The 15356-nt window shown below is 41.7% G+C and overlaps 1 protein-coding gene across 2 annotated transcripts in view; it reads left to right on the top strand.

Moving 5' to 3' along the window:
* VEPH1 (ventricular zone expressed PH domain containing 1) overlaps positions 1–15356 on the top strand; it is a 251398-nt gene that overhangs the window by 211231 nt on the left and 24811 nt on the right. For both annotated transcript variants that reach the window (XM_003416131.4, XM_003416132.4), the window contains one exon: positions 12198–12315. In XM_003416131.4, coding sequence (XP_003416179.1) covers positions 12198–12315 — 118 coding nt within the window. The remainder of the gene's footprint in view (positions 1–12197; positions 12316–15356) is intronic.

The raw sequence follows: 15356 nt of genomic DNA, 5'->3' as shown, positions 1-15356 counted from the left end.
ATAGACAGGAAACAGAATAGAGGTTACCAGGAGATAGAGCAGGAGAAGTTATTGTTTAATGGATATAGAGTTTCTGTTTAGGCTGATAAAAATGATCCAGATATAGATACAGTGGTAGTCACACAACATTGTCAACGCTCTTAATGCTGTTGAATTGTACACTCAAAAATGGTTAATATAGTTAATTTTATGTTATGTATATTGTACTGTAGTGTTTTTTTTTTAATGCAAATTCCTGGGGCCTCTCTAGAACTAGCAGTTGGGAGTGGGCTTGGGGATCTGTGCCTTTGACGAGAGACCCTGGTGATTCTCAGGGAAACACAGGAACAAAAGAAAGGGCAGTAGGAATCCAGCTGGCTTGGCCAAGTCACACTCTCCACCAGAGTCGCTCTGGGAACCTGGGCAAGTCAGTTAACCTCCCTGAACCTCAATTTCCTCATCTACGAACTAAGAGCAAACCCACCTCCCTCCTAGGGTTGTTAGGAAGGTGAAATGAGGTGCTGTGTTTAGTTAAACACCCAGCATAGTACCTGGCAAAGAGTAAGAGCCCCATAAACAGCGATGGTAAAACTATAAAACAACTACTTCATAAATGTCAAGGTTGTGACTAAATCACCTGTTTAGTCTTCTCTTTTCTGGCTTTATAACAACTTAGATATCTTTGTGACTCTGCTCTGGATGTTTTCCAGTTTTCACCTCCATAGTAAGAGGTGGGTACTGTGGTCTGTGTCTGACCAGGGCCTGGGCACCTCATTATTCTCCTGTGTGTGTGTCTGATTATTCCCTAAATGAGCACACCACGTTGCACCCTTTAATTTCAGCATCTCATTAGAGTGCTCCATTTGCCCACCTTGTTATTTCCCATCCATTCCCCAATGTCCTTTTCTCTGCTTCTCCTTTCGGTCCCCACATCTCTTTATGACCATTTCTTTATTCACAGTATTAAATCCTTCCTTTTATGCTTGTGGTTATTCCCTCCTTTCTACACAGCTCATTACCCCCTTCCATCTGTGAGCCTCATTATGCCATTCCATTTTTATCTCATTACCTCCTTCTCGAGCATATGCTATTAACTCCACCATTCATGCAGAGCGCTACCTTCTTTCTCTGCTCCTTATTACAACCTACTCTTTCCACCCCCCCATTTAATGCTTCCACTTATAAATCACATTACGCCCCTCCTAAGCGCATCCACCTATTTATGCATCTCGTTACACCATTATCCGTGCATTTCTATGTGTACTTCTGTTTGTACATCTCATTACGGCTCCATCAGACACGCACATGTCATTATTCCCCTTTCAGATGTTCACGTTACATCTTTCTGTGTTTGCATCTCATTACATCCAGTGCTCCTAGGTTTGACAACAAGCTAACAAAAACAGACAGATAAATATGTTGCTTGCTTTTAGAAGACTAAATATGTTTCGTAGGTGCCTAACATCAGTGTTTCTTCAAGAAGACATTCATTTCATTTACATATATTTATCAAGCTAAGAGACAAAGAAACTGTATTTTATATGCATAGGAAGAAGCTTCTTGTCTTGCTTTATTCAAATCATCATCATTATCGTCATCACTTTTTATTATTTCTCTACAGTTTACAACGCAGGGTTATTATCCAGAAATTGATTTGTGGCAACAACTCCTTGAAGTAGGCAGTTTAGGGATCCTAGTTATTCTGCCCACCGAGGAGGGCACTGGAAGTGCAGCCAAATTGAAATGTTTTCCCAAGAAATGCTACTGGTTGATGGAGGAGGGACTCAAACCCAGGTCTTCTGGGTCCCAAAACTGTGTTCTTTATACGGTACCACTCTGCAGAAAAAAGTCTGATTTCCAAGAATCACCTGTGACAGTTACCACATTCTATCACCTTCCCCTATGACAGAACTCAGTGTCCACATGCTTGAGGAAATGCAACATATTTCAAACAGTTTCTATTTCATGCTATCTCTTTGATTTGAAGGGCTGGATTAAAAGAAGGCTTAATATGGAGTCTTCCAACAAGAATGGGTGCAAAAATCAGGAGAAAGAGATGGTCCTTTGGTGGATTTCACCACCAAAGCCAAATAAGGCAAAATAAGGAGACTACGGGGGCTTGAGGAGTGCCAAGGAAGCCCCCCCCATACGCAGATTTCTTCCTCCCAGAGTCTAGCCTCCGCCTGTCTCTCTGCTTCACTTTAATTTCTATTAAATTATGAAATAACTCATAAACTCAGAAAAATAAGAAATATGATACCATTACCACCATGAGATAGAAGAGATGTCTACATTTCTTCCATATTTGCTTCAAATATCTCCATTTTAAAAAAGAAACTGTCACACTCTCCTGAGGTTGGTGTGTATTAGTAGTATAAATGTTTTTGTCTATTATTGTTTAAAATATTTACCTAGATGTTTTTATTGTACATATCTCTTGCAATATGCTTTCTATACTTAACCTTATGTTTTAAAAATGTACCTATGTTCATGCATGTAGGGCTAGCTCATTCATGTTAACATCTCTCAGTTTTCCGTTGTATAAATAGACCACAGTTTATTTTATCCATTTCTCTACTGAGAGGTAGCTCAATTTACTTTCCATGTCTGCCTTGATCATGATTACTCCACCAGTGCTCAGCACTGTGCTCTGTTGAATGACTAAATGGAGACATTTGAAATTCCAACAATGTGGGAAGCAAAGCCTTCTTACAACCATGATAGAGTCAGTTTTACCCCCTCTGTAACTGCTGCAAGTAGTAAACACATCAACAAAATGGTAGTTCTTATACTAAAACTAGACCCTGGCCAAATATTGACATGGATTTGTGTATTAGAATAATTGTACTCATAAAGAATGTTCTGATTCCCGGAACCTGGGCTATTTCTCACCAGCAAAAGGCAATGGGGACAGAGAAAAATACAATGCTTGCCACAGATGTGTGGTTGGTTTTTCCTGTGGGTTAAGAAGCAATGGTTTAAGAAGTCACTGGAGACTGTTGCAAGTCCCTGAAGCAATCAGACCGTATGCTGCCAGTTACCAAAAAGCATGGCCTATTTCAGAGATGAGCAAGGGTCACTGGATGGTGTTCTTCCAGAGGAGCCGGTATGGAAGAAGGAAATCCTCATGTTCTGCTGGTCGGAGAGTAAACTGGACAGCCATGCTGGAAGGCAATCTGGCAAAACCTAGGGAAGTTAAGCATGTGCGTACTGTTACATTTTTAATATCTCATGCAAACACGGGGTTCCTAGAGCAGGGCGTATTACTATTTACCCACAGCAAATAACCACACAGGCTGTTTTTTGCCTGCTCTTGGCCCTGGGGCAACAGGATGAAAACAAGATGCCATCCTACATGTACTGGGGTCTGCACTGTAGGCGAGGAACCTGAAAATGTGATCCTAGGTCTTTATGTACAGGAGAGACAACTAAAGGGAGGAGGGAAAAATCTTTGCTCCTGGGGAAGGACCCTGGGTTCATTCTTTTAGCCTTTAGAATGGAAGATAAGACTAGTGTCTGCACCTTGACAGCCCAGAGATATCTCCATGGTCCTGGGTCTCATCCCGCCTTGAAATATAAATGCATACCTGTACCGTAGGCAAGGGATCCTGAAATTAGGGGAGAAACAGCTGTACCTCCTTTGGGAGGTAAATCTCTACAGATTTCTAATCAGTCATTAATTAACTTCTGCAACTTGTTCTTTCAGCCCAGGTCCCACGTATCTGTAAAATTTACTCAGAAAACCCTAACTGTGTGTAAACCTAAAAATATTTTCTCTTCACTTCTACACAAAACTATGACCAAGCAATCCCATACCTGAGTATTATCCCAAAGAAACTCTTGCTCACATCCATGAGTGGACATGTATGAAGATAGTCATTGCATGGTTTATGGAAGCGCAAACGTCAAGGGACCTTGGGGCCCATCACTGGGGGAATGGTTAGATAAACGCTGTGGATGCACTCTGTGCAATCACTCTGCAACAGGAAAGGCAACAAACGCAATACACATACAACACCACGTGGAGATCATGAGTGAAGCAAGAGAGTCAGAGTGAGGTCTATGGTGTAATATCATTTGCGAAAATGAAAAACACACTAAACTTTTCTACATATTTGTCACGAATACATATCTATTCAAAGACATACATCAGACTCCAAAGAGTGAGTACTTATATAGAAAGGAGGTGAGAGGACCAGTCTGGGAAGGCGAGTGGGAACAAGGATAAAGGCGGACAAAGAAAGAGAAAAAGAGATGGGCCTTGCTCCCAAACAACCACCACCTATGTGCCTGAGGAGCGTTATCACCTCACCACCTGACTTCCAAAGGAAAAAAACAAAGAACCCTCTGCCCCCAGTGAGTCCTCTCCAGGGTGGCACGCTCTGTGGTGTAGATCCTCAACACGTGTTTGTTAACTGGAGGAGAAACCAATGAACAGAAGAAAAGTAACTGCAATTCTTTGCTTTCCAGTATCAAGAAACATATAAATGCTGGCTTTCATCTTCGGCAGCTCTGGTGGCTACATTTCACACCACTGCAGAAATATCCAAGTTGTCTTGACATTTCAAACATCAGTAGTCTCTTGCTCTTGCTTCAACCCTGGTGAAAATGTCTTGTTGGTCTTAAAGGGCTGAAATGTAGAGTAAAATACTGGATTTGTAAAGAAATTAATTATGGTTTTATCAAACATGTATGAAGCTTGTTACTTGGCTTCTACTCAGTCCATACGCTTACATTAGCATTCCCTTAAACTGGTTTACTTAAATTCTTGCTGTGTTTACTGCCAATCTTCTGCAGTCAGATTAGTTTTTCATCATTCTTATGTGGGTGTGAATATTTGGCTTTTTCAAAGAAGTCATGTGTTCTATTATATTTGTTACTTCTTAAAAGAAATGCTTTTCTCTGAAATGAGTCAGACATGAGTGTTTTGATTCAGCCACTGGAAGCCAGGCCATACTTGTGGGTCACTCACTTCCCACCACACTGGAACCCAAGGAGGGGAAGACAATCAAGCCTCTTTAGTGATCTGTAGTGATAGGACGGGCCACCCTGGTGGCGTAGTGGTTAAGTGCTATGACTATTAACGAAGAGGTCGGCAGTTTGAATCCACCAGGCGCTCCTTGGAAACTCTATGGGGCAATTCAACTCTGTCCTATAGGGTCTCTATGAGTCGGAATCGATTCAATGGCAGTGGATTTGGTTTTTTGGTTTGGGTTAGTGACAGCAGGAAGTTTGCCACATTGGCTTCACATAGTCATGAGTATCTAGAGTTGCCTTACTAACATGGGATAAGAAAACAAGAGACAACAGAACACAGCACAGGCAACATCCGTGGTGAGTACTGAAACATACTGTGTTTTCTGTGTCAACACCCTCAGTCCTATGCTTAGGGTCTATCTCCCACCTGTAACCCTCCTCCATCCACACACACTTCAGCCTTCTGGCAAGTTTTAAATAGGCTGAGCTGAGTTTTCACGCCCCATCCTCTTCCTTCCATACTGCTCAATTTGGAATTAGTAATTTACCTCTAGTTTTCAAGAGTGGAGTTTATGTTCTCAGGACCAGACTACATATTTTGTCATGTGTACCGGAACTTCTGTGGAAAAGTATGAGCATGTGCACCCAAACCCATAGCTGTCGAGTTGATTGTGACTCACAGTGACCCCATAGGACAGAGTAGATCTACCCCCATAGGATTTCCAAGGCTGTAAGTCTTTACAGAAGCAGACTGCCACATCTTTCTGAGCAGCTGGTGGGTTCAAACTGCTGACCTTTGGATTAGCAGCTGAGCACTTTAGCCACTGCACCACCAGGGCTCATAAGCATATGCACAGGAAGATGTAATGGACAGATTTGTCAAATACCAATCAATGGACATGCATGAGCTATCCCTACCCAGTCCAAGGTATGTATAGGATTGCTGTCCCGCGTTTCAGGCCGGTCAATGCACATCAGAATCACTTGGTGTCATGGATTAAATTGTGTCCCCCCAAAATATCTGTCAATTTGGCTAGGTCATGATTTCCAGTATTTTGTCATCTGATGTGATTTCCCTATATGTTGTAAATCCTCTCACTATGATGTAATAAAATGGATTATTGGCAGTTATATTAATGAGATCTACAAGATTAGGTAAAGTCTTAAGCCAATCTCTTTTGAGATATAAAAGAGGGAAGTGAGCAGAGACATGGGGACCTTGTACCACCAAGGGAAGACTGATGTATCACAAACACCTTCCTCAGAGCTGACAGAGAGAGAAAGCCTTCTCCTGGAGCTGGAGCCCTGAATTTGGACTCCTAGCCTACTGGACTGTGAGGGGATAAACTTCTCTTTGTTAAAGCTATCCACTTTGGTACTTCTGTTATAGCAGCACTAGGTGACTAAGACACTTGAGGAGCATGTTTAGAGATACAGATGCCCAGTCCCACCGCAGACTTCCTGGGTCAGGCTTCCATGGCTAGGACCTATATCTGATGTTCGTAACAAGTTCCCTGGGGATTGTTGATGCCAACCGCTCCTGAAAACTGGTGATCTGGGAAGGCTGAGAGTCTTGACAACGAGCAGTCAACAGGCTATATTGATGGATTCAGGCAAGCATCCTCCTTCCATCACTGGCATTTTATTCTAAAATCCTTATTAAATAAAATGAATTCGTATAGTACCCATGGAGATGTAGGTATAGTTTTAAAAATAAATGTACTCTAGAAAGGCTCAATTGTCATAGCTGAATAGCCATGAAAATTGAAAGCCTAAATACCACTATAGATATAATTTATAGGTAAGATCTATGTGCCTCAATTAGTAAACATTTTTAAACATTCTTTGAACATCTATTATGGGAAAAAGTGCTATACTATTTTCAGAAGCTACAGAATAATATAGAAGTCAGTCTTCTTGCCAAGGAGCTTCAATCCAGTCAAGGGCCAAAAGAGTCACACCAGAAGATGCTCAATAACAATCATGACCACAGACAAATTAAAAGACATTCTAGTTTTTCTCTGTGAGGAATATGGTAGACGCAATGAATTACCTTCTCACTTCCTTGGAAAACAAGGATTGTGTCTCCTTCACCTCTTTATCCCTGGTTCCTGGCGTGTAGTGCCGTGAATTGAATTCAATAGTAATATTTTTCAGAAATTAAACAATATAAAAAATTATAGATATTCTTTAAAGTCTTTTTTGCTACTTTACTCATCCAATGTACAGTGATTCTTATAAGAATCACTATGCCTACGCAATGTAGGGTGATACAAAGGTAAATTGTTAATCTTCTCTCTCTTAGGTAAGTTTATCTCACACCCTGAACTTCCACATAGGCAGAGTATGTGTGCTAGTAATAACAGCACAAAGACAGAACGTTCTTACTATGATATGAAAATATTGGGGATGGTTTAAAAAAAAAAAAAAAAACTCTTGTTTGCATTTCTTAAAACAACCTTGAAATATGTGCCCAGAGCTGATGCTGTTTACCGAAGGCACAGAGAGTGCATGAGGCAATCCTATGCTTTGTATCACAAATAGCATTAGAGCAGAATTTAAATGTACCAGAACCCAAAGTTCTTCCAGATGGACGTGCTTTCACTGATTTCTGGAAAATTGCTTCACAGGACACTCTCTCAGTCCACGGACGACGTTATATTGTCCAGAGGCCACTTAGCACCTTTACAGAATCCATTGCGTTGACTCACGCTATCATTTGTCAGCAAAATAGTGTTGTAAATAGCCATGCTGCTTGGCTGATTTCCCCCCTAAGAGGCTTTGCCAGGGACTTTTGTAGTTTTCCAAATTCCTACTCCCATTAATGATTTTTTCATAAAAACTGTAGAAACATTCATTTAACAAGCTGTTTAAAAAGACCATTTTCCCTCCAGTGACTGTTATCATTTTTGCTTTAGATGATGCTTGTCGGAAAAATCCTTCCTTGTGCATGTTTGCTATGAGCATTTATCTTTTTTTTTTTTTTTTTAAGTCAACAGGAATGATTTGAACTTTGATATTCTTTGAGGCTTATTGAGGCATGATTTGGAGTGTAATTGAGAGAATGTGACTCTGTTAAGTAGAATCTTCATTTTCACTGAGAATTGGCCAACAGGATGTCACCTTCTCTTTCTCTTCATGGCACATTCTCTCTAGTGGTTTCCAGTACTGTGTAACAAATTACCACTGACTTAGCAGCTTAGAGCATACCACACTTGTTATCTCAAAGTTTCAGCGAGTTAAGAGTCCAGGACAGCTCAAATCCTAGAGGCTGCCTGTGGTTTCCTGCCATGTGATGTTCTCCAGAGATAGTTCACAGCATGGTGGTTTGCTAATTCAAGCAGAGCAGGAGAGTCTCTGTGTGCATCTGCTAGCAAGATGGGTCTTCTGTATGTGTGTGTGTGTGTGTTTAGTAATGTGGTCATACAGTTGACATCAACCACCTTTGCCATATTCTTGGTTAGAAGCAATTATAGGTTCCTTCCCCACTCAAGGAGAGGGGATTATACAAAGGAGTGAACACCAAGAGGTAGGAATTGCTGGAAGGTTACCCTGGGGTCTATCTACCAGTATCCCATTGAAACTGAAATACTCAGGGCAGGAAGCGACTCCACTCAGAGTTAGATCCAAATGATTTTTGTGAATTCTTCTCATGTCTGGTTGTCTTAAAGAAAGTTAGTAATTCTCTAAACAAATTGGTGTAATTCTCTCGTCTTAAAAAAAAAAAAAATTGCACAGTATTTCTTGGGCAAAGCCTGGGGAATGTACGGAACTCAAGAAAGTGAAGATCAGCTGGAGAGAGAAAGAATGACCTCCAGCATGTCTAAGAGGTCCCAATTCAAAAAATTTAAGGATCAGTGGTTGTTGGTTTGTATCTGCTTGTTTTGTGAGTTATTTTGCTTTGATTTCCCACCAGTATTCGGAACTGTGTATGTTTCACCTGTCTGTCTACTCTAAGTTGACTTTTGTTACCAACTTCAAGCCTTCCTAGTCCTATAGTCTACTTTCTTCATTCAGCTCCCTTTCCCTTTGCGCCACACCGAAATGCTCTGAAGAGGTGAGCCTGCTTTGACTTCAAAACTCGAACACTGGGATAGAGCCTACCATCCCCCTAAGTCTTATTTTAGGTGTTTTGTTTGCTAGTAGTGTTTGTGGTGAATGAAAAATTGATCCTTAATTGTGTGGGAAATAGAAAAGTGATCTGCATGCCAATGGCCAAGCACAGACCTCAGAGACTTGGCAGTTTTGAAACCGATATCTATGAACATCTGCTTTTTCCCCCGTAAATTTTAATATGGATTTCATCCTTCGAAACCTACAAAACTCCAAGGTGCTTCTTCAGTTTTTATCTTGGGGAATATGGTGTTTTTAAAAAAGGCAGTCTTTTTTTTCCCCACTGAACACATTCTAAATCACTCTTGCTAAAACGGCACACCTGTGCGTGCAGTGTCTCCTGGAACGCCTGTGACATGGCACTAAATGTTAGCAACTCAAAAGGCTGCGTTCAGCGTGTGAGCCTCCACGTCTTCCAGTCCCGGAACATGAGCCTCAAGAGTCTTAGTGAAGTATGCTGAAAAGCACCCATTTCTAGTCCCAGTTTATACCTTTCATTATTCCACGAGTATTTATTTAATGCTTGCTCACCTGTCAGATGCTTTTAGGTGTTACAGTTACAACAGCCTTCCTGACCTCATTGTGCTTATGTTTCAGCAAGTGAAAATGTTCTCTAAAAAGAATTTCCTCTAAATTTTCATAATATCTTCCAGATAGTTCATTGTAAAACTTTAGACTTTGCACTGAGCCAGCAAACCAATGGTGTTAATCCATTCCTGATGCTGGATTAGGCTCTGGGATACAACTGTGAACAAAGTAGGCACATTTCTGCCCTCAGTGAACTTTTAGTCCACCATGCTTCTCACCTCTGCCAAAAAAATGTAGACCTGGGAAACAGGAACTTTGAGGTAGGGTCCGGGTAGCCATTTGACAGTTCTTTATTTTAGACTCATTGTAGACTATGCAAAGGCATTCAACTGTGAGTCATAACAGATTATGGAAGAATGGGAATTCTAGAACACTTAATTGTGCTCATGTGGAACCTGTACATACACCAAGAGGCAGTCATTCGAACAGAACAAGGGGATACTGCATGGTTTAAAGTCAGGAAAGATGTGTGTCAGGGTTGTATCCTTTCACCATACTTATCCAATCTGTATGCTGAGCAAATAATCCAAGAAGCTGGACTATATGGAGAAAAATGGGGCATCAGGATTGGAGGAAGACTCATTAACAGCCTACATTATGCAGATGACACAACCTTGTTTGCTGAAAGTGAAGAGGACTTGAAGCACTTACTGAAGAAGATCAAAGACCACAGCCTTCAGTATGGATTACACCTCAACATAAAGAAAACAAAAATCCTCACAACTGGATCGATAAGCAACATCATGATAAATGCAGAAAATATTGAAGTTGTCAAGAATTTCATTTCACCTGGACCCACAATCAACGTCCATGGAAACAGCAGTCAAGAAATCAAATGACTTATTGCACTGGGCAAATCTGCTGCAAAAGACCTCTTTAAAGTGTTAAAAGGCAAAGATATCACTTTGAGGACTAAGGCGTACCTGACCCAAGCTACAGTATTTTAAATCACCTCATATGTATTTGAAAGCTGCACAATGAATAAGGAAGACTCAAGAAGAATTGATGCCTTTGAATTATACTATTGGCAAAAAATATTGAATATACCACAGACTGCCAAAAGAACAAACAAATCTGTCTTAGAAGAGGTACAACCAGAATGCTCCTTAGAAATGAGGGTAGTGAGACTTCATCTCGCTTACTTTGGACATGTTATCAGGAAGGATCAGTCCCAGGAGAAGGGCATCATTGGTTGGTAAAGTAGAGGGTCAGCAAAAAAGAAGAAGAACCTCAATGAGATAGATTGACACAGTGGCTGCAACAATGGGCTGAAACATAGCAACAATTGTGACAGTGTTTGGTTCTGTTGTACACAGGGTTGGCATGAGTGGGAACTGACTTGAGGGCACCTAACAACAACAACAACAATAAACAGTGGAAACAGTGCCCACATTCCTTAGCTCTTAGGAATGTTAAGAACTGTTATTATAGGCAGACAATAAAAGTGTGTGGGGAAGAGGATAAGAAAAAGTCACAGCTCAACAGAGCACCAACACATAAGCCAGCTATGTACATGCAGGGCTCGCAAAGACCTTAAACCTTTTTAGGAAAGTAACGTTTTACATGGGTAGTTCTGGCCACCCTGTAACTCAGGACACAAGTCATTAACATAATGGAAGAGCCTCAGGAGGACAGTGAAACTATTTAATTTGGTTAGCCTAACAGTTTTCTCTCCATTTATAGCGTAATGGAACCTCCTTCTTCTGCTCTTAAGCAGGAGGACATTGGCAGGATGCCACAGGGCACATAAAACCTGGCTGTCTTCTTGGTGTGTGAATTCTACTCAACCATTTGGAGGGAAAAGGAAGTTAATTAATTTACTGATAAGTAATCTAAGTCATTATTTTCCATTAAAACCAATACAGCTGTGTTATAGAATAGGATACAAAATTAGTATATATTTTTAAGATAAAGCATAAGACTAAAACACTGCTGGAGACAAGGGCTAAGGGATTAAGTCCTCCCCATATTTTCCATTAGCCCCCTGCAAAGCCAACCTACCAAAAATCATAACATTTTTCCTATAGATAATTGGTTTCAAATTTTACTTAAAGTGGAAATGAAAGACAAGTTCCCTTTCAGCCATGTTGCCACTTAGAAGCAAGGAAATTCTGGGCCACTTCAGGCTCTGGCTCCTCACTCCACACCCATGATGCCAGCCCTGGAGCCCGTGTTCATTCCCCATGGATCCAAGAGCCCTCTGTCCATCAAGGAAGAGTTTGTGATGATCATTCTTTTCCAAGGTTTGCCAAGAGGGGTTTTCTCCATGTTCCTCATGTTCTTAACACTGAGATGAACATTAAACCCATTGCTGTCAAGTCTGTTCCAATCTGTAAGGAGCCTATAGGACAGAGTAGAATTGCCCCATGGGGTTTCCAAGGAGCAGCTGGTGACCTCAAACTGCCCACCCTTTGGTTAGCAGCCTGAGCTCTGAGACTGAGCATTGGTCGTCCTGATTCCCCTCTCTTTTCTCTCGTCTTGGAATGCTATAGAGCTGGCAGATCCCCTTACATTCTTTGTGCCTTGTGTTCCTGACACAGGATCTGGACCAGGTACAGCTCCATCTGGAGGAAGTCAGATTCTTTGACGTGTTTGGCTTCAGCGAAGAGGCAGGAGCATGGCAGTGCTTCATGTGCAACAACCCCGAAAAAGCAACCGGTGAGAGGCCTGATTTGCTGCTAGGAACGGTTTGTGTCCCTTGGATTTACAGGAACCCATGAACCCCGCTCTTCTAGTTGCCTTCCCCCTTGCATAAAAATCCCCAGGTATACCTGATGTCCTCTGTTTTGCACTGAGAATATTTCATCCAAGTGGTACTGAGAGTAACACATCCTAGGGAAAGAAAACAGAGCCAGAAATAAGCAAAAGAAGCAATGCTTTACATATATGTGGCTATCAGGAAAACAATATTGGTCATTGTGCCCTGAAAGCATTCTTCATTTCAACCAAATGGCCCTGAGGATTTGTGAAAGCCAGCATTCTGTTAAGGTATACTCCAGAGTCTCAGAGAGATAAGACCACACTCAAATTCGCCATGTCGTCTCAGATGCCCCTTATAACTTTGCTTGATGATTGGACTGTGGTAAGAGCAAACCATGTAAACAGTGAGGAACCATTTGGGGGAAAACCTCAAGGCTGGCTCGCCCTTCCACTTCCTTTCTGCTGCCCGAGGAATTTGGTCTACTGACCTTACAAAAAAATTATAATTTTGAGGAAAAATGAGCCAAGCCCTGAGCTAATCACGTCAGGTACTTTATCTCATTTAATCCTCACAGTAATCTTAGCAGGTAAGTGGTAACCTCAAGTCCGTTTTACTGATGGGGAAGCAGAGACACAGAGAGCTTTGGTAACTGCCCAAAGTCACACAGGTAATAAGTAACAGCAGCGGGTTTTGAACCCTGGCTGAGTCCAGAGCCCATGCTCTTAACTGTTTCACCATTCGGCCTCCCGATGAAAAAAACCCATTGCCATCAAGTTGAATCGATCTCAATTCATGGCCACCCCATGTGTTAACAGAGTAAAGCTGCTCTATAGGGCTTTCTTGACTATAATCTTTACAGAAGCAGATCTCCAGGCCTTTCTTCCACACTCACTCAGTGAGTCTGAACAGCCAACCTTTAGGTTTGTAGTCGAGCACCGACTGTTAGTGCCAGCCAGAGACCTGGCCTAATCTGAACAATGGAAATAGGCTGATAATTAGCCTATGTTCCGAAAGTTATGCTGTCCTTAGAAAAAAAAATATTTCATCACTGATTTGCCCCTAAGAGGATCAGGGTTCTCGTTGCTGATGCTGCTTAGGATCTGTGGTTTAGACCCAGGGAACAGTGCTGACACCCCTGAACACAAAGCCACTTTGTGGATGAGCCATCTCGAGAAAGTCATTCATTACACCACCTGTACCTGTTCTTTTAATTTTGGGATTGTGTGCATCTTAAAGAATATCAATTGTGGCAAGTCCATCCTCTTGTTAACTGCCGAGACGTTGAGGCCGAATCAGAAAAGTGTGTTTATGTGGCCAGATGGAGGGAGATATGAGGGGCTCGTGGAGAGGTACCAATTAAAATGTATTACCCTGTGGAAAAGGGAACCGTATGGATGGAAGAAGCTGGCATTTGGGGATGCCAGCCTTTGTGAGGCACAGATTGTTGGCTGATTACAGAGTCTGGAATAAGCTGATACCAGAGTGAACACCTTAATTTTTAAAAAGTTAATTTAAGCAAATAAGGAATTGGGGAACTGAAGGTCTTCACTGTAAGACTTTCTAATTAGGCCATATTTCTCCTATAAAAATGGCAGAGCACTAAAGAAGCTTTAGTCGAGAGCATCACAAAATAAGGTGCTTATCGTAGGGGGCTCTGAGAGGACCTTCAGGGTTTTCCCTCCAAGTAAGCAGAGTCCTTTATTCAGCAAATGCTTCGTAGTATCTGGCCAAGGGAAGCCTCCAAGAAGGGGCTGGAAGTTAAAAACACAACGTGTTCCTTTAATGTCTGTGTTCCCAAATTCACTGCCGTGCACTTGAACGTTTTGTGCATTGGCTCCCTCTTATTTGTGTTTCTCACAGTTAAATATAGGCTGAGAACATCTAGCCATAAAAATTCAAACAAGGCCAAATATTTCACAGCAGAACATATTGAATCAAAATGTCTGGCCCTGAAAGCTTCCGTGTGTTTGGATTTCTTTGCTCATTTCCTTTTGCTACATGAAAGGGGATTCAGGCTGAGAGAAATCCCATTTTAAACCGCTATTTTCGCCCAAAACCCTTGACTCCCCAAAAAGTTCGTATAGGTTGTTGATCTGATCTTATTTTTATATATAAGGGTATAAGTTATGCGTATAATCTAAGCGAAAAGTCTAACATAATATTGCTGCCAAATGTATTATTCCTGGAGATACTTGCTTTCATGTTCTACTTACATTCTAAGTTTAAAGATGATCAAGGCATAGGAACAAATGCCCTGTTATTGGTCACGCACAGCTCACGTGGTTCTTACATCTCATTTTTCATTCATGCTGAGCGTGTTTGTTGCGTTAGTTGAGCGTCTTCTAGAGCCCAGGCCTGGGAATGGCAAGATGAGTAGGGAGCAATGTCTGTGCTGTGACAGGATTCCCAATCCAGTCAGGGCCGCAGGGCACATATGGAGAAATGTAACACACTACCTTGTACGTTTTTAGCATGTAATAAATGCTTGTTGAGTGAGTGACTGAATAAATGAAGGAATGGATAAGATTTAGAAATGACAAAGTCAAATATGCCTTGAATATTGAAATACGGTGTCTCGGGATTGTGACTGTGTGTTAAGCACCTCAGATATATCTGTGTACCCTACGCTGTGAGTTTGGAACCTGTGATAAATGGACCATGGTGCTCCTTTCCCCCTGGAGGGAGTCAGCCCGGGTAAAGCACGGGCTCCGCTTCCCTGCACCGTAGCACCTGCCTGCGCTGACTGAGCCTGATTCTCGCTGTGCTGGGTTCCAGCAAAGCCCCCATAGAGTCCAGGCGCCCTGTCCGCCCCGGGGAGGAGCTGCGTAAAGAAGGAGGATTGGAGCGTAGTTCAAAAAGCTGATGAAACTGAATTTTTTTTGGTATTTCTTTACAAAGGGACTGACAAGTGATACAGTGGTTACTTCCCAGCATTCAGCGTTCCCATGTTTTTTTTTTTCCCCCACCAGAACGTTGCTGGCATCTAAATGAAGAACAA

The sequence above is a fragment of the Loxodonta africana genome, chromosome 23, assembly GCF_030014295.1.
Source record: "Loxodonta africana isolate mLoxAfr1 chromosome 23, mLoxAfr1.hap2, whole genome shotgun sequence".
NCBI classification, from domain to species: Eukaryota; Metazoa; Chordata; class Mammalia; order Proboscidea; family Elephantidae; genus Loxodonta; species Loxodonta africana.
Note: the sequence above shows the minus strand (reverse complement) of the source record. Positions and strands in the feature narration are given on the sequence as shown.